Source organism: Ahaetulla prasina, chromosome 8 (genome assembly GCF_028640845.1).
Source record: "Ahaetulla prasina isolate Xishuangbanna chromosome 8, ASM2864084v1, whole genome shotgun sequence".
Lineage (NCBI taxonomy): Eukaryota > Metazoa > Chordata > Lepidosauria > Squamata > Colubridae > Ahaetulla > Ahaetulla prasina.
In genome coordinates, this window is record NC_080546.1 from 15,575,860 (window position 1) to 15,595,973 (window position 20,114).

General features: G+C 46.0%; 1 protein-coding gene across 4 annotated transcripts in view; it reads left to right on the top strand.

Annotated features, from left to right (window-relative positions):
* Positions 1-20,114, top strand: part of ARHGAP24 (Rho GTPase activating protein 24) — a 527,216-nt gene that overhangs the window by 111,929 nt on the left and 395,173 nt on the right. For all 4 annotated transcript variants that reach the window (XM_058192081.1, XM_058192079.1, XM_058192078.1 and 1 more), the window contains exon 2: positions 7,013-7,212. In XM_058192081.1, coding sequence (XP_058048064.1) covers positions 7,033-7,212 — 180 coding nt within the window. In that variant the 5' untranslated portion in view covers positions 7,013-7,032. The remainder of the gene's footprint in view (positions 1-7,012; positions 7,213-20,114) is intronic.

The window sequence follows — 20,114 nt, forward strand, 5'->3', positions numbered from 1 at the left end:
ATTTCCCATCAATGAGAATAACCTAGATTTGTGTAGTTGCACTAAACAATGACATCATTTGCATCTGAATGCTGACCTTGGGTGATGAGAATTGTTTTAAAATATCTAGAGATCAAGCCTAACTCAGATAGATTTTTATTTATTTATTTAGTTAGTTAGTTTCTCAAACATGTACGAGATAACAGGTATAAGTATAAACATGATTATGAGCACAGAAATGGGTACGAATAAATGGAGACAGTAGGACAGGGATGGTAGGCACGCTGGTGCGCTTATGCATGCCCCTTACAGACCTCTTAGGAATGGGGTGTGGTCTGCAGTAGACAGTTTAAGGTTAAAGTTTTGGGGGTTTAAAGATGTAACAATAGACTCAGGTAATGCGTTACAGACATTGACCACTCTGTTGCTGAAGTCGTATTTTATGCAATCGAGTTTGGAGCGGTTTACCTTGAGTTTGTATCTATTGTTTCCCTGTGTATTATTGCGGTTGAAGCCGAAGTAGTCATTGACAGGTAGGACGTCGTAGCAGACAATTTTGTGTACTATGCTTAGGTCAGACTGTAGGCGGCGTAGTTCTAGGTTGTCCAAGCCCAAAATTTCAACCCTGGTGGCATAAGGTATTCTGTTGTGAGCAGAGGAGTGGAGGACTCTTCTCGTGAAATACCTTTGGACCCGCTCAATTGTATTAATGTCCAATATATAGTGCAGATTCCAGGCAGACAAGCTATATTTGAGAATTGGTCTAGCAAAGGTTTTGTATGCCCTAGTTTGCAGTACAATGTTATTGGAGAGGAAGCTTCACAAGATTAGGTTAACAACTCTTAATGCCTTTTTGGCAATGCTGTTACAGTGAACTCTGACACTTAGATCATTTGAGATGAGTACTCCAAGGTCCTTGACAGAGTGAGGGTCGTCTACAAGGTTGTATCCACCCAGCTTGTATTTGGTATATTAAATTGTATTTAATATATTAAATTTGTATTTAGATAATGACTACTTTCCAGTTTGCATTCTGAAACCTTCTTCCAAAGCTGTGTTTCAGGTTCTATTGCTGGAAATGGTCCAGAGAAGTTCTGACATAGAACCTCTCTGCCCTTCATACTCTTCCAGAGAGCTCTTATGGTTGCTGTGTTTTTCTGTACTATTGTTTTTCTGCTTAACTCTGACGTTTGGATTCATTACATTTGGATCTTTGGTTTCATTCTAAGTGTTTTGTCTTATTGATTTTGCCTCAATAGCCTCTTCTATTTTTTTTTTTTAACAGGTTGGATCCAGTCCAGGGGTAAAATCTACTTACCTTCCTTCCCGGCTCAGGAATGCACATGCGCGCGCAGATCTTCTGCGCATGTGCAAAGCCTTCTGCACATGCGCAAAAGTGAAAAATACATTACTTCCTGGTTAAAACCAGGAAATAATGATACCTGGGTGGGTGGGTGGAGCTTCGCTCTGCCATCACTACCAGATAGCCGAACTACTGGCTGCGATCGCTACCGGATCACACAATCCAGGCTGATCTGGTAGCATTTCACCCCGATCCACTCTGAGCTTGTCCCACTTAATTCCACTGATTTCAGTAGAATATTTATATGGCTAATATAATCTGGATTCAACCCAATATATTTTAAATGACTGGAAGTTACCTTTTCCATCAAAATAAGGTGTTAATACATATGTTAAAGCAATAACTTATCTCTATTTACAAGCTCTACTTTCTTTCTCAAACTTCTGCCTGAAGTCATATCAGCTTTAGCAGTATAGTTCAAGGCACAGATTTGCTGTGTTTGAACTAACATCCTTCAATTTATTTTCTTTGCTCTCAGAATATTTTTTACGATGAAATATGAAACAACTCTTACCATGCAATATATTTAATTCTGGGATTTAAGTTCTGGGATTAATATTTACTGTGAAGGTGGATATTAGGATATAAGTTTGTGCATGTACAGTATATGAATATTCTGGTTTCAAATAATACCTTAGCCAGCTTTATTGGGAAAAAATATTTTATTCCTTATCGGTCGCAAGATATAATTACAAAGTTCTTGGAACTTTGCTGTGCCACATTCAAACATAAAATTCTCATGCTGCTTTGAGATACATCAAAAGAATAGGTTGCTTTTACTCAGTGGAGATGACACAGAATGTTTGAAATGTTTTGTTTCCAATATTATAGCATAATAACAACAATATATCTGTCTGGCCCACCAAAACAGGAAGGTAGATATGTTGTGGATTCAAGTATCAAGGAAGCGCATATTTTAGGGCAATGACAGTTAACCTTTTTGCTATAGCGTGCCAAAAGTGGGGGGAGCGCAAGGGGGTCATGCGCACGCGTGTCCACGTCCATAATTCAATGCGCCCCACTACCTATGCTCCCCCAGCTTTTGGCACGCGATGGCACATTTTTCGCCCACCCCAGGCTCCAGAGTCTTTCTTGGAGCCTGGGGAGGGCGAAAATGGCCTTCCCCAACCCCAAGAAGCCCTCTGGAGGCTAGAAACAACCTGTTTCCTAACTTCCGGTGGGCCTGGAAGGCCTGAAAATAAGCTGGCCGGCACATGCATGCGCACTGGAGCTGACCTAGGACAACCCTCATATGCCCACAGATATGGCTCCACGTGCCACCTATGGCACACGTGCCATAGGTTCGCCATCACTGTTTTAGGGCCTAGGGAAAGGGCCTTCTCTGTAGTGGCTCCTTCCCTTTGGAACATCATTCCCTTAAAGCAGGGGTGTCCAAACTTGGTCCCTTTAAGACTTGTGGACTTCAACTCCCAGAGTCCCTCAGCCAGCAAAGCTGGCTGAGGAACTCTGGGAGTTGAAGTCCACAAGTCTTAAAGGGACCAAATTTGGACACCCCTGCCTTAAAGAAAAGATTGACCTCCAATTCATTGGTTTTCCTTAAGATCTTGAGGACATGGTTTTGTCAGTGGGCTTGGGAACCCCATCCAAAGCCAATAAAACGGTTTGTCTGATTCGGTTGTCACTGCCATGGGGTTAGGTGGTGGAGTAGGGCCTAAATTGTGAATTTCTAACTGTGGATTGTTAAATGTTGCACCCCACCATTCTGTGAATGCATTGGGTTGCCCTATTAACCAACTTTTGTGCTTTCTTTTAATTATATTCAGGATTGGATTATACCTTTGTATCTTTAAGGACCTTAATTGAAAGAAAAATACTTGTGATTTGTCAATTGCCCCCCTTTTTTACATTTCTTTTAAGTCAATTGATTTAATTTGTAAGTCATAATCTTTATTTGGGCAAAACCCCATCTTCTTTTTCTTCGTTACTTACTCTTAGAAACAAGGTGAAGTTTGTGGTTTAAAATCGCATATCATTCATGCAGAATTTTTTTGGTAATTTCCAACTTTAAAAGTTTCTTTTTCACAGAGTTTCTCAGTGGTTTTCTGTATCCAGGGTTCTGTTTAGCTTTGTGTCAATAAATTAAAAACCAGATAATTAGTTCAGAATCTGAAGCATCAACACCTCAGGTGTCCTTCTGAGGTGACCATGTTTCAAGTAATCCGAAGCAATCAAGAGGATTTATTCTGTATCTGAATATGTTTGTTTATATTTCATGCTTCTTAATCACCCATCTTCCTCCAAAGAATTTCGATGAAAGGCCTTTGCACACCCAAGTGCTTCTCATGTAAATTCTTTTGGCTTTCATTTCCACCTTCAGTCCCTTAATTTAGTCCAGCTTTTCATCATTTAAAGATTCCTATATCTGATGCTTCTCACAGATGTTTGCTAAAAATGAAGGCAACATGAAGCCATTTGTGGGTGTGGATGGTTGTGCTGCCAGTGAAAGTTTAGACAGCTCATGCTGGGCCATAAAGATCAGTCCTTAATGAGAGATAAAGCTTAATGTTTTGAAACAAACATTTTAACCATTTGTTTCACATCCCAAAGGTGCTTTTTTCAAGAGGCAACTAGACTTTCTGTTTTTCTTTGAAGATATTTTGCTTCTCATCCAAGAAGCTTCTTCAGCTCTGACTGGATGGTGGGGAACGGAAGGATTTACACTCCTTGCAAACAGCTGGTCATTTGCATTCTTTTAGCGAGTCGTTAAGATCACCTGGAGAGGGGGAGGGATACAACATCATCTATCTCCAATCTACAACACAGTCCTTTCAATAGTTCCAAGAAGGCTCCACACCCATTTGTACCACTCAGGTGACCCTGATGACACAGCAGTGGTGAAGTGTAAAATCTGTTACTACCGGTCCTGTGGGCGTGGCTTGGTGGTGAAGTAATGTGACTGGGTGGGTATGGCCAACTTTTTTTTTTTAACTTTTAAAAGCATTTTTTCCTACAACCTCTTCGGCTGAAGAGCTTGTAAAAAATGCTTTTAAAAGGCTCCTCTGAGGATCCCAGCTATGTTGCCTGATCGTCAGAGCCTTTTTTTAAAGGCAAAAAAATGCTTTTAAAAGAAAAAAAAAAGGCTCTGACGATCAGGCAACTCAGCTGGGATCGTCAGAGGAGCCTTTTAAAAGCAATTTTTTTACAACCTCTTTGGCCGAAGAGGTTGTAGAAAAAATGGTTTTAAAAGCTTCTGACGATCCCAGTTGAGCCGCGCGATCATCAGAGGTGGTTTTTTTTAACTTTTAAAAGCATTTTTTCAGCCAAAGAAAAAATGCTTTTAAAAGTAAAAAAAGAAAAACCTCTGATGATCATGCGGCTCAGCTGGGCATGGGGTGGGGGAGGGATTTTTGCTACTGGTTCTCCAAACCACACGCTGCCATCGAACTGGGAGCATGTCACCCCTGTGACACAGATAAATCTCCAGGTGACCTTAATAACAACAACTATGCGTCAGTTAGTAAATCCCTGTCAAAACCAATGGGCCGACATTCAGTTGATCTGAAAAAGCCCTTGTGAGAAAAGAGGAAGAAAAAAGAAGAAATGGAAGCATTACTGGGGGGAAGCAATATCTGAGTGTGGCAAAATTGCCCTTCTAATGTATTTACTCTTGTATAAAACCAGGCACATCACTAAAAGCTAAAAATCGTAAGTCTACAACTGATTTACTCCATGTCATGCATGCAAACTCATTGGAGAAGTCAATGGTGTTAGGAATGGTTAGTGGAAGTAGAAGAAGGGGCACACGAAGAAATTCACATTTGGTTTCATAACATCAAATCTGATACAAGGGGACTGGAGGCTAAAACATATAAAGAACAGTTGCTGGAACTGGGTATGTCTAGTTTGATGAAAAGAAGGACTAGGGGAGACATGATAGCAGTGTTCCAATATCTCAGGGGCTGCCACAAAAACGTGGGAGTTGAGCTATTCTTCAAAGCACCTGAGGGCAGGACAAGAAGCAATGGGTGGAAACTAATCAAGGAGAGAAGCAACTTAGAACTAAGGAGAAATTTCCTGTCAGTTAGAACAATTAATCAGTTATTTATTATTTATTTATTTATTTAATTTTTATACCGCCCTTCTCCCGAAGGACTCAGGGCGGTGTACAGGCAGAATAAAACCAACAAAGAACAATATACAATATACAAAGTTAAAATCAATTAAAAACTTATTAAATGAGCCTGAAAAATTTAAGAAATTTACCATAAAACCAAAAACCCCATTAAAATTGCTAAAAATTTGAGTTTAAAATTCCATTCAAGCCAGCCCCGCGCGAATAAAGAGATATGTTTTCAGTTCGCGACGGAATGTCCGAAGGTCAGATATCTGGCGTAAGCCCGGGGGGAGTTCGTTCCAGAGTGTGGGAGCCCCCACAGAGAAGGCCCGTCCCCTGGGGGCCGCCAGCCGACATTGTTTGGCGGACGGCACCCTGAGGAGTCCCTCTCTGTGAGAGCGTACGGGTCGGTGGGAGGCATGTGGTAGCAGTAGGCGGTCCCGTAAGTACCCAGGTCCTAAGCCATGGAGCGCCTTAAAGGTCGTGACTAGCACCTTAAAGTGCACCCGAGAGGCCACAGGTAGCCAGTGCAGCCTGCGCAGGAGAGGTGTTACATGGGAGCTGCGTGCAGCTCCCTCTATCACCCGCGTGGCTGCGTTCTGGACTAACTGAAGCCTCCGGACGCACTTCAAGGGGAGCCCCATGTAGAGAGCGTTATAATAATCCAAGCGAGAGGTAACGAGCGCGTGAGTGACCGTGCATAAGGCATCCCGATCAAGGAAGGGGCGCAACTGCCGAACCAGGCGAACCTGGTGGAAGGCCCTCCTGGAGACGGCCGTCAAATGATCTTCAAACGACAGCCGATCATCCAGGAGGACACCCAAGTTGCGCACCCTATCCTTTGGGGCCAATAACTGCTTCAACAGCCAGCCGCGGTTGCAGCTGGCTGAATCGGGATGCCGGCATCCACAGCCACTCCGTCTTGGAGGGATTAAGCTTGAGCCTGTTTCTCCCCATCCAGACCCGTACGGCCTCCAAACACCGGGACAGCACTTCAACAGCTTCATTGGGGTGGCCCGGGGTGGAAAAGTACAGCTGGGTGTCGTCAGCGTACTGCTGGTATCCAGAAGTTGTAAAGGTGCCAACACTGGAAGTTTTTAAGAAGAGATTGGGTAACCATTTGTCTGAAATTGTATAAGGTTTTCTGCCTAAGCAGGGGGTTGGACTAGAAGACCTGCAAGGTCCCTTCCAACTCTGTTATTCTATTCTATTCTATTCTATTCTATTCTATTCTATTCTATTCTATTCTATTCTATTCTATTCTATTCTACCCTACCCTACCCTATCCTATCCTACCCTACCCTACTCTATCCTATCCTATCCTGTTGCAAAGGTGAACATCCAAAAACTGAAAGAATCTGTGCTGGGCAGGGTAGCATGGAAAGCACTTGCCTAGAAAGTCGCCAAGAGTCAAATATGACTAAATGGTTAAAACAACAACCACAAATGTATTTTCTCAGTGTAAGCAATCCATAATTGAATAGTTCAGGCGTTGTTTACTGTTTCTCTATTCCAATCAAAAGTGACAGGGCTACTCTTTGGAAGTTGAACTAACGCCACTCCTTTCCCACACCTCCTCCTTCTTCTCTACCCAGGAGAGGCTGCTGACTTCATTATGGAAGAACACAACGGTTCTGCAGAAAGCTCCCTGCTGAGCCCAGGACGGCACGTTGCCATTAAGTGTGGGTGGCTGAGGAAGCAAGGAGGTTTCGTGAAGACTTGGCATACTCGCTGGTTCGTACTCAAAGGGGAGCAGCTATATTATTTCAAAGATGAAGATGAAGCCAAACCTTTGGTAAGTGCAAAGGGACTGCATGCAAAAGAAGACAGAAGAATGGGGGGGGGGTGTTTTTAACCTTGGATCTCTAGACGGGAGTACCACTGTTTCAATCTCTTCCAGCCAACCCACCCACGGGTAGTGGGTTGATATGGAATGTGCTGCAGCCTCTCTTGGTGCAGGCCAGGGGTGTCAAACTACAGGCCCACGGGCCAGATCCACCTCACGGGGTGCTTAGATTTGGCTTGCGGGGCTGCCCTGGAAACAGCAAAGGACCAGCCCACGATGCCTCTACCAGCAAAAAAAACCAGAGCTCAGGAGTGCTATTTTCACTGGTAGAAGGCTATCAGAATTGAAAATGGGGCCCGGGGAGGCTGTGCACAGGGCCCGTTTTCACTGGCAGAGGGCTAGCAAAACAAAGTAAAAACAAAACAGAAGGAGAAATGTTTCCCCTTTTGCATTTGAGCATCCAAGAAGAAAAGGGTTAGGGTTAAAGACAGAGACAGGAAAGGAGAAAGACAAAGACAAAGTAAAAGAAGGAAAGATGGGAAGAGAGCAAGGAAGGAAAAACAAGGAAAGAGGGGAAGAAGGAAGGAAGGAAGGAAGGAAGGGATAGATTATAATGAGAGGGAGGGTCTGAGGGAAGTCCTGCCTTAGCACTTGACCATTACAGGTGCCCCTAACATGAGTGACGTTGAGCTGGCCACACACCCCAGCTCTCCCCCCGCCCGACGTCAAACACAACCTGATACGGCTCTCAATGAAATCAAGTTTGACACCCCTGTCTTGGTGGCACTGATTTAGGGAAGGAAGAAGTCCAACGAAGACTTCTTCCAAATTTTGCAAGTTTTTATTTCTAACAGATTCTCTCTAGTTGCCAACACAGCTGTGGGCTTCCAACTTGATAGGCTCCTTCTTCTGAAAGTTATGTGGGGACATAAGGGAGAATTTGTTGTGTTTTCTGTTTCTTATAGTCTCCTGCCATGCAATGCACTTTGTTATGGAATCAGGTCAGAGAAAAATTACTGGAAATGTTTAAGAAAATGTTGGATAGCCATTTGTCTGAGATGGTGTAGGATTTCCTGCCTGGGCAGGGGGTTGGACTAGAAGACCTCCAAGGTCCTTTCCAATTCTGTTATTATGTTATATGTTATGTTAAAAGTCTGGGAATTTTATAAAAGTAAGAGCAATGTATTTGGGTGCGCTGGCATGTTTATGGACAGTGATACCGGGACCAGCAAAACTGGAGAAATGACATTTGTACACATTCAAAATTGAAGAGAGCGTTGGAATTGACCTGTGACTTTTTTTTAAAAACCCCAACTGGTTTCTTCCTCTATTCAGCTATGGTGGTTATTCTAATGAAGTTCAAAATGAGATAATTAGTTTCTGGGTCTCTTTGTGATTCTCAAATATTAAATCACTTTGGTTCAGAGTCTGTTTGATATGTGGTGTGAGTTTTGAACTCTATAAATTGCAAGTGCTTTCCTTTCAGAATCGCCAAGGTTGGTCGTACTGTTAAGCAAAGTAACTCAGTCACTGTGCTGATATAGAATAGAATAGAATAGAATAGAATAGAATAGAATAGAATTGAATTTTTTATTGGCCAAGTGTGATTGGACACACAAGGAATTTGTCTTGGTGCATTTGCTCTCATTGTACATAAAAGAAAAGATACCTTCATCAAGGTGCAACACTTACAACACTTAATGATAGTCATAGGGTACAAATTTAACACTTAATGATACAACACTTAATGAGAGAACACCATGTTTTTGGAAATAAAATAAAACTGTGCATGCCCATACATAACCCTGGGGTACAGTTAAAGTTAGAATTAGGGTGTGGATGTAATATTTAAGTGGAGGCCACTTGTACTGGAGATCTCGATTTGCAATAGTTCTTTTAGTGACTGTTCAAAGTTACAACAGCACTGAGACTGAAGTGATTTTACGACCATTTTTCACACTTATGACCATTGCGACATCCCCATGGTCACGTGATCAAAAGTCAGATACTTGATTCATCTTTATGACGGTTGCAGTGTCCCGGGATCATGTGATCACCTTTTTCGACCTTCTGACAAGCAAAGTCAATGAGGAAGCCAGAGTTGCACAACAACCATGCTGCTAACTTAATAACTACAGTGATTCCCTTAACAACGGTGGCAAGAAATGTAAAATGGGGCAGAACTCACTTAACAATGTGTCTCGCTTACCAACAGAAATTTTGGGCTCAATTGTGAACGTACGTTGAGGACTACCTGTATGTAGAATCAGGCACAAGCAGGGGTGAAATGTAAATTGTCAATTTACACAATTGACTATCAATTGTGTTGTAAATGTTGTACCTTGATGAACGTATCTTTTCTTTTATGTACACTGAGAGCCTATGCACCAAGACAAATTCCTTGTGTGTCCCATCATACTTGGCCAATAAAAATTCTATTCTATTCTATTCTATTCTAAAATTTGTTACTACCGGTTCTGTGGGCGTGGCTTTGTGGGGGGGGGTAATGTGACTGGGTGGGCATGGCCAACTTTTTTTTTTTTTTACTTTTAAAAGCATTTTTTTCTACAACCTCTTTGGCTGATATGGAATAGTTCCAGTTAGCTGAGAGCTACAAGGAACAAAGCTTTGGTCGCCACAATATAAAAAAGTGTTGGGACTCTAGAAACAATGCAGAGAAGAGCAACAAAGATGATTAGGATATTGGAGGATAAAACATACGAAGAACGGTTGCAGGAACTGGGTATGTCTAATTTGATGAAAAGAAGGACTAGGGGAGACATGATAGCAGTCTTCCAATATGACAGGAGTTGCCCCAAAGAAGAGGGAGTCAAGCTATTCTCCAAAGCACCTGAGGGTAGGACAAGAAGCAATGGGTGGAAACTAATCAAGGAGAGAAGCAACCTAGAACAAAGGAGAAATTTCCCAACAGTTAGAACAATTAATTGGTGAAACAATTTACCTCCAGAAGTTGTGGAGGACTTTTACGAAGAGATTGGGCAACCATTTGTCTGACATGGTATAGGATTTCCTGCCAGAGTAGGGAGTTGGACTAGAACAGGGGTGTCAAACTTAAGGCCCGCGGGCCAGATCCAGTCTGTGGGGTACTTAGATCTGGCCCATGGGGTCACTATGGAAACAGCAAATGATTGGTCTGCGGTGCCTCTGCCAGAGAAAACAGAGTTCAGGAGAGCTCAGTTTTTGCTGGCAGAGGGTTGCAGGAGGCCGTCACAGCTGAAAACAAAGCTCGGGAGCCCGTTTTCACTGGTAAAATGTTCGGGCCGCCACAGGCGCCCCGACATGAGCGATGTCAAGTTGGCCACACCCACTCTGGCCACTCCCACCCCAGCCCCCCAAGGTGAAATACAACCCTGATGTGGCCCTCAATGAAATTGAGTTTGACACCCGTGGACTAAAAAATCTCCAAGGTCCCTTCTAAACTCTATTTATTCCGCTCTGTTCTGTCTGAAATACTTTTAACACTTTTGACACGAGATACATTCTTGAAAACACTTTGCGCTATATTTATATTTATTTATTTATTTATTATTTATTAATCGTATTTATATACCGCCCTATCTCCCGAAGGACTCAGGGCGGTTCACAGGCAAATAAAAACACATAAATACAAAGTAAAATTATAAAATCACATGCATAACCAAACAGAGAAACATAAATGTATTGTAGAATGTTTTCAAGAATGTATCTCAATTGTAGGAGCAGCTGTGAGATGAGCATAATGTTAACCCAGTTGGAACTTCCTTCCTTTTTTTTTTTTTAATTTCCACGCTACGATGGTATCACGAACATGACAAAACCTGGAGGTTTCTCCATACAAGAGCAGCTGTCATCTCTACAAATGACCTCCCATCCTCATGGCCTTTTCAGTGTTCCTTTCCCCCTGAAGTAATATACAGTAGACATGCACAGTTGTCAGATCATGCGTGACCCTCAGCTGTCATTTTGCGGTCTGAAGGATATGTGAAGTCTTCAAGAGAAATCAAAAGTATAAGGGTCACCAAAGAAAAATGTTGACCATCCCAACTTTCTTTAAAAAAAAAAAAAAAAAACACCTCCTGACAATCTGCTCGTTTCTATATGCCTTCCCCTCATATAGTTTAAAGGTCTATTCAAGTTTTTATTTATTTATTTATTTATTTTTGTCACAACATTATATACAAGCACATATGATGATAGAAAAACAATAGGACAGGGACGGTAAGCACTTTTGTGCACTTATGCACGCCCCTTATAGTCCTTTTAGGAATGGGGTGAGGTCAATGGTAGTGTTTCTTGAAATACGTAGAATTTCTTTCTTGAAATTTCTTGAAATACGTAGAAAACAGATAAATCTAAGACTCTCAAGATTTCACCATCCAGTTTCGGAAACAGCACAGGCTTAAATTCAGATGTCCACGCATTCTGTGGCAATAATTTGATGGGACGTTCACTTCCCAATCAGTCTGATCTTTATGGCCTTTAAACAGTATTTGCACATTTTCCACTGGTATTAAGAATTGCCTTGCGAATAAAAGTACATCATCTACGGTTTAATTAAGATGCACTTTACCAGATGTACTTGGGTGAGAAGCTTGTCTTTTATGGGCAAAGCAGGTTTTACAGGGCCCTTATTTTGGCAAAATACATACTTTCCATCTCATCTAATTTGTGTAGAAAATTCATTAGCAAGAGAAGTCCACTGAAGACATCTGTTAGGAGTTAATGGAGAACAACTGCCTGAGTTCAGCTGAATTTTAATTAAAATAATTTAAAACTTCTAATGGATCTGTTAAATAGAAATTAATGCGATCATTACATAAATTACATAAATCAAAATGGGGGGGAAACCCGCATAGCTCTGGTTATTCGTGGGTAAATGAAAAAAGCCTTTTTGGCATGATAGTTTGGGGTAAAAAACAGAAAAGAAAAAAAAAACTTCGTCTAAGACAAGGGTTACAGTCAGGTAAATGTATAGAGAACTGAACTGCAGTCTAAGGATTCAATTAGATATATGGAAGAACTCTAATTAAAATCTGCATTAATCAAAATTGTAGCTATGGAGACAGGAGTCAAGGGACACGAAGGTTCACAGAGATGGATTTTTTTCCTCCCATTTTAAAAAATGTCCCTTCAAATGTAGAAATTGAGGGGGGGGAAATTAACCGTTCATAAAATATCTGTATTTTTGGTTCAGAAGACAGATTCAGAAATCACTTTTGCTTAAAAAAAAAAAGTGTTTTAGTCCCCACTTCCTGATCCTATCTTTCCTCCCTGGGTTGGATTATTATTTCTTTGAAAAATGAGAATCTCGTTGTATAATCTTATCTGTGTTTACTCACAAGCATGCCTCACTCACTTAGGCCCTTCAAGCTTTGAAAAACTCTTTTGTATTAAATACTGCAATGTTTTCAGGGTTTGAAAAAGTAGAAACCAATTTTTTTTCTGGTGGGAGACATATTTATCTTCAATCATTAATATATAGTGGATTTTTTCCTATCAAAGCAACCTGGTCTACCCAAATATGGGAGGGAGCATAAGTCTCCCTTTATTTCTTTGTCAGTAAATATAAATTACATAGCTCCCGTTACTTGTCCCAGCTTCTGCCAACCTAGCAGTTCGAAAGCACGTAAAAAATGCAAGTAGAAAAATAGGGACCACCTTTGGTGGGAAGGTAACAGTGTTCCGTGAGCCTTTGGCATTGAGTCATGCCGGCCACATGACCACGGAGACGTCTTCGGATAGCGCTGGCTCTTCGGCTTTGATACGGAGATGAGCACCGCCCCCTAGAGTCGGGAACGACTAGCACGTATGTGCGAGGGGAACCTTTACCTTATACAAACACACACACACACACACACACACAACATACATATACATATACATATATACACATACACACACACACACAAAGTTACAATGGCACTGAAAAAAGTGACATGATTGTTTTCATAGTTTCGACGTTTGCAACATCCCTATGATGATCATGTGATTGAAATTCATGTGATCATGTTTAGCAACTGATTCGTATTTATGACCATTGCTATGTCCCAAGGTCATGTGATCCCCTTTTGCGACCTTCTGATAAGCAAAGTCAATGGGGAAGCCCAGATTCCTTTAACAACTGGGTTACTAATTTATCAAACCTCAGTGATTCACTTAGCGACTATGGCAAGAAAGGTTGTAAAATCGGGCACACCTCACTTAATAAATGTCTCACTTAACAACATAAATTTTTGGGCTCATAAGTTGAGGATTACCTGTCGTGGCTGAAAATGTTGGCTCCAACCAGGAAAAAATCAGTTTCAATTTCTAGCTATCTTTTGGAAAGTCACCTCTGAGCCCAGTCAAAGTAGAAAGCAAAGAGACTTAAACATAAAATAAGAGTCAGAACCATCACTTTCAGAAACCAGGACCAAAACAGCTTCAGAAGAAAAAAAAATCTTTTTAATCCTAGAGCAAAAGTGAAAAGCCAAGAGAAACAAATTATTCTAAAAGATACAGTTTAAAGAAGGGGATCTTACGACTTTCCAGATGTTGCTAAACTACAACATCTTTCATCCTGGACCATGATGTGATAATTGCTGGGATGATGTTTAGCAACATCTGGAAGACACAGCAGCAGATTGAAGCAAAAAAACCCACACGTTTTATGACGTACTTAAAAGGCCAAAAGAAAAGTGTTTGATCAATCTTTCTGGAAAAAGCTATTCGTAACCAGAGCGCATGTACATGGAGCGATTTGATTCATTTTATGAAGCAGCAGCATTGGAAGGAATCTTTAAATTCTAATAAAGGAGAATATTCGTAGCTCAGGGTTGAAATGAGGGGTCCTTGGTGCTATTTGGGCTTGGTTGTTTACTTGCAGACGTTTCATTATGAAGCAGGACCCCAATGCTTTATAATACAAGTGCTTTATGTTTATTTGTTAGGATTATAACAAGATGTATTAGAAATAGAAGTCGACGTGTCACATAAAAGCGGAAGTATATTGCTTGGCAGAGGTGTGGTGTTGCAAGCTTTCTGTAAAGCACAGGAATATTTCTACATGTTGTTCTTTGTAACCTGTTCCAGTAACTGTATGTGATATGATAATGGTAGTCCACATATGGGCTTTTGTCTGTGACAACCAATTAGGATAACTTCTTCTTTTTCTTATGTGATATCTGTAACCAAAGGTATAAAAGATTATGCTTGAGCCTTGCTCGAGGCTCAGACCTTTGTTTTCCACGTGAGTGGAGGTCTGTGTCCTATTTGCGCAAATAATAAATTCATTCTTGTTTCTCAAATCCTTCGTGGTCTTGTCTCCTCACTTTAAGACGAAAGATTTCTATTACAATTACAGCGCTGATGATGTTACCCAGTTTGGGCAGTGAAACATCTGCAGGAAAACAACCAAGCTCAGAGAGCACCAAGCACCCCTCGAATCTTAAGCTTTTTGGGCGGGAAGATAGCCTTTGATTTAAACCTGGTCCCAATTGCTAAGGTTTGGTAGATTCAAAACCAGTTGGATTTTTTTTCTTCTGGAGAAACTTGCAAAGAATTACAGCATAATAAGATGCAAATGACTAAGGCCATGATGGCGAATCTATGGCACACATAGGCTGGCACGCTGGGCCCTCTCTGTGGATATGTGAGCCATCGCCCAGCTCAGCCTTACCATGCATGCGCATGTGCGCCTCCCGCTGGCCAGTTGATTGTGAGGATGCACGGGGGGGCAGGGCGCATGCTGGAGACACATGCACATAAGCAGCGGGGTCGCACGCACATGCACGGGGTGTTGTGACCCAGGTTCCTGGACCCAGACTCCTGGACTCGGATGATTCAGAAAATGAGGGAGAAGACCTGGCAAGCCCTGCTTCTCTTGAGCCCTCTCCCTCCCTGGCACCCACTCAGAGGGAGGGGCCGGCGGGGCCTGATTCTCCCGGGCTTTCTTCTGATTTGGCAACGCCCCAAGAACAGTTTTGGAGGGACGCAAGGTTACGAAGGCTTGATCGGCGTGCGCAGCAGCGGAAGAGTTGGGACAAAGCCAAGTCATAATTGTCATGCAGTGACATCTGCAGAGACTATAAATAGGAGGCGGGACTTCCTGGTTTTTTGTCTCGGACAAAACAATGAATTTGGCGCAAGCTAATTCATGGAGGGAAGAATATATTCGTGAGTAATTCTGGCCTTATCTATAATTTCCTCGTTATCTCCAGAAACTTGGCAGGCCCGTGGGTAGACGTGGCCAGGACATGTATCTATGTAAATAAAAGGAAAAAAGGAAGGCCTCTGACGGACTCTTTGCTGGGAGTATTGGGGGAAGGGAAACAGAACATTTTGTCCGAGACCTGACTAAAACATCTTCCACCAAAGATGGATCAGCAGCAGGTACAGCAGCAGTTAGAGCAGCTACCCGCGGCTAATCAACAGCTCCAGCAGCAAGTGGCTCACTTGGCAGGCCAACTTGCTGCCAGGAATGTGCCTGCAGCCCCCCCCCATCCTCCCACTCCTCCTCCTCGTCGCAAGTGCCCGATAACCGTGCCGGATAAGTTTTCTGGGCAGCCTGAGATGTTCCCGACCTTCTTGGGACAGTGCCAGCTCTACATGGCTATGAGGCCAGAGGATTTCCCAGATGACCGGGCTAAGGTGGCCTTCGTGATTAACCTTCTTTCCGGCTCGGCTGCTCGATGGGCCACGCCCCTCTTGCTCCAGGACAGCCCCCTGCTGGCGGACCAACAGCGTTTTTGGCAGCACCTCGCACCATGTATGAGGACCCGTTCAATGCTGACGCCAACCAGGCGCCTTAAGGAACTCCGTCAAGGGAAACGCCCCCTGCAGGAGTACATCGCCGAATTTCGTCTTTTGTGCCAGGACTCTGACTGGAATGATGCAGCGCTGGTGGACGCGTTCCAGGAGGGACTCTCAGAGGAATTGCAAGACGAGCTGGCCCGGCGTGGGCGCCGCGGACCCTCGACAACTTGGTGCCCTTTGTCTCCGCCTCGATGCCCGTCTGCAACGGCGACCGTCCCGTCGCACCCCGGGACCCTCCGTCGACATCTGCACCCCACTTCCTGCACCACCAGCACCCAGGGTCGCCCACGCTTTGTAACCGCTGCGGAAGAGCCCATGGAGTTGGGAGCGCCAGACCTCGCCTAACAGCCCAGGAGCGGAACCGAGGCGCCAAGGGGATTGTGCCTGTACTGTGGGGAGCCCGCCACTACCGCTTCTTGCCCCAGAAAGCGGCGGGCACGACGCCGTCCCCGAATCACAGCGTGACCAATCGAAGCGGAGCAGGCCCGACTGGGAAACCCTAGGTCGGGCACGTACTAAGCCCCACTGGACGCTATGGAAGTAGACTCTGGGCCCCTCGGCATCTGATTCTGGACACACGGATATGGTTGGGGAACCAGTCGGACGGGCTCCAGGCGCATGCGCTGGTGGGCTCAGGGGCCACAACAAACTTTATGGACCAGGCCTTTGTGACCCAGTTTGCGGTCCCGTGGTTCCGTGGACCCTCCGATGCGGTAGAGACAATTGATGGACGAGAACTGGTGTCCGCCCCATTAAATTCGCCACCCAGCCTTTGCGCCTGGCTATTGGGGACCATGAGGAGGCGATCCAGTTTTATGTCACGGCGGACCTTCATTTTCCTTGGTCCTTGGTTGGCCTGGCTTGGACCCACGATCCTCAGGTGGCCTGGTCGCGAACGCCATCTCTTTCCCGCGTCTGCAGTGCGTCGATCACATCCGCCACACCTGTGCCGGCCAGAACGTCCCCACCGCTGCCATCACCTTGCCTCCTGAGCTGACGGACTTCGCCGACGTGTTCAGCGAGAAGGAGGCGGACCGACTACCCCCGCATCGGCCCTACGATTGCCCCGTGGACCTTCTGCCCAACGCACCACTGCCTGTGGGACGCCTGTATTCCATGTCGGAGGCCGAGTTGGCCGCCTCAGGGACTTCCTGGACAAAAACCTGGCCCGAGGGTTCATCCGCCTTCAAAGTCCCTCTCGGCCCCGGTCCTCTTTGTGAAGAAGAAGACAGGGACTTGCGCCTATGCTGTGATTACCGCGGCTAAACGCCATTACGGTGCGGAATCGCTACCCCTGCCGCTCATCCCGGAGCTACTGGAAAGGTTGCGGGAGGCCACGATCTTCACCAAGCTCGATCTCCGGGGGGCCTACAACCTGGTGCGGATACGAGAAGGAGACGAATGGAAGACGGCATTCGGCACCCGATACGGACACTACGAATACACTGTCATGCCATTTGGGTTGACCAATGCTCCCGCCGTTTTTCAGCACTTCATGAACGACGTGTTCCGAGACATGTTGGATCGGTTCGTGGTTATCTACCTCGACGACATCCTGATTTACTCCCGGTCCAGGGAAAGCCACCTTCGACACGCCAGTCTGGTTCTGCAACGCTATGGAGCAACAACTCAATGCGAAACTGGAGAAATGCGTCTTCTTCCGGACTTCCATAGAATTCCTCGGGCATATCATCTCGCCCGAGGGCATAGCCATGGACCCATGTAAAGTAGAAGCTTTGTGTAGCTGGGAAGCCCCTCGTCGGGTGAAGGATGTTCAGCGCCTACTGGGCTTCGCCAACTACTACCGGACCTTCATCCGGGACTTCGCCACACTGACAGCTCCACTTACCCAGCTCCTCAGGAAGAAGGTTGCATTCCGGTGGGGTCCCCCGCAGCAAGAAGCATTCACAGCCCTCAAGAAAGCCTTCGTCACGGAACCCGTCCTGAGGCATCCCGACCCGCTCCGGCCTTTTGTGGTGGAAACGGACGCGTCCAATGTGGCTCTGGGAGCGGTGCTGCTACAGGCTCCGACGAATGGCGGCACACCTTTTCCCTGCGCTTACTACTCCCGGAAACTCAACCCTTCCGAGCGCAACTACACTATCTGGGAAAAAGAGTTGCTGGCTATCAAGGCTGCATTCGAGGCTTGGCGACACCATCTGGAGGGGGCCCGACATCAGGTGGAGGTCCGAACGGACCATCGGAATCTCGAGCACCTCACCACAGCTCGGAAGTTGAACCAGCGGCAGATCCGGTGGTCGTTGTTTTTTGCCCGGTTCAACTTCCATGTGACCTACATTCCCAGCGGTCACAACCGGAGGGCGGATGCCCTGTCCCGCAAGCCAGAGTACCTCTGCGCCAAGGACCCCCTTCCTCCACGGACAGTGCTGCCGGCAGAAGCCTTGGCCGCAGCACGGGAGCCAGTGGACTTGCGGGCCCAGGTGCGAGAGGCGCAGCGCCAGGACGCCTGGTCGCAGCAAAGGAGAGCGGAGGTGGGCCCCACGTCTCCTTGGACCTTGGAGGAGGACTTACTCAAGTTTGGGCGATTATATGTGCCCACAGGACCACTCCGAGCCCTCGTCATGACCCAGTGCCACGACAACCCTGCAGCAGGACATTTTGGGTTCTTCAAGACCCTCCACCTGGTGACACGGACCTTTGGTGGCCCAGTGCGGCATGATATACATGCCTACGTGACATCCTGCGTACCGTGCCGGCAAGCCAAGACCGCCACGGGGCCCTCCCGGCTCCTCCAGCCCTTGCCGACACCCGACAGACCCTGGGGGGCGATCTCTATGGATTTCCTGACAGACCTGCCGCCGTCCTCTGGGTTCACCACGGTGCTGGTGGTGGTGGACATGCTCACCAAGATGGCACACTTCATCCCATGCCGCGGGCTGGCCACAGCCACAAAACGCCCGTCTCTTTCTGCAGCACATCTTCCGCCTCCATGGTCTACCGGACAGGGTGGTTTCGGACCGCGGAGTTCAGTTCACAGCCCGCTTCTGGAAGAGCCTGATGGCCGCGTTGGAGGTGCAGGTATGTCTGTCGTCATCGCACCATCCGGAGACCGACGGGGGTACAGAGAAGGTCATCGGTATACTGGAACAGTATCTCCGTTGCTTCATCAACCAGCAACAGGACAACTGGGCTGACTACCTGTCCCTGGCGGAGTTTGCTTTTAACAACTCTCAGCACACCTCTACTCAGATGACCCCGTTCTTTGCCAATGTGGGGTACCATCCGCGGCTCTTCCCTCTGGCACCACCGGACTCTCCTGTTCCCGAAACGCAGACCTTCCTGACGGAATTGCATGCGGTCCAACAGTTGGTACGTCAGCAGCTGAATCGGGCAAAGGAGGACTACAAACGGTCCGCCGACCGCTCCCGACGGGCAACGCCCCGCTGGCAGTTGGAGACCGGTGTGGCTCTCCACCAAACACCTCCCGTCCGACCGCCCGGTAAAGAAGTTGGACCACCGATTCATCGGCCCGTTCCCTGTCGAGGCAGTCATCAACCCGGTAGCCTACCGACTGACCCTGCCACGATCCATGCGGATCCACCCGTTTTCACCGGTCCCTTCTGGTTCCTGAGGCCACACGAGTCCCCTTCGGTGCCCAACAGCACCCGTCACTGTCGCTGAGGACGGATCTGAGGAATCTGAAGTCCACAGCGTCGAGACTCTCGCTGGCTAAAGGGTCGTTTCCAATATTTGATCGCGTGGAAGGGATACGGGACTGATTTCTCCTGGGTAGATGCCTCCGGCGTTCATGCCCCTGACCTGGTGCAGGCCTTCCATGAGCAGAACCCAGCCCGACCGCATCCCGATCGTCAGCCCGGGGAAGGGCCCTGCGGTGAGGATAGTGTTGTGACCCAGGTTCCTGGACCCAGACTCCTGGACTCGGATGATTCAGAAAATGAGGAGAAGACCTGGCAAGCCCTGCTTCTCTTGAGCCCTCTCCTCCCTGGCACCCACTCAGAGGGAGGGGCGGGGCCTGATTCTCCCGGCTTTCTTCTGATTTGGCAACGCCCAAGAACAGTTTTGGAGGGACGCAAGGTTACGAAGGCTTGATCGGCGTGCGCAGCAGCGGAAGAGTTGGGACAAAGCCAAGTCATAAT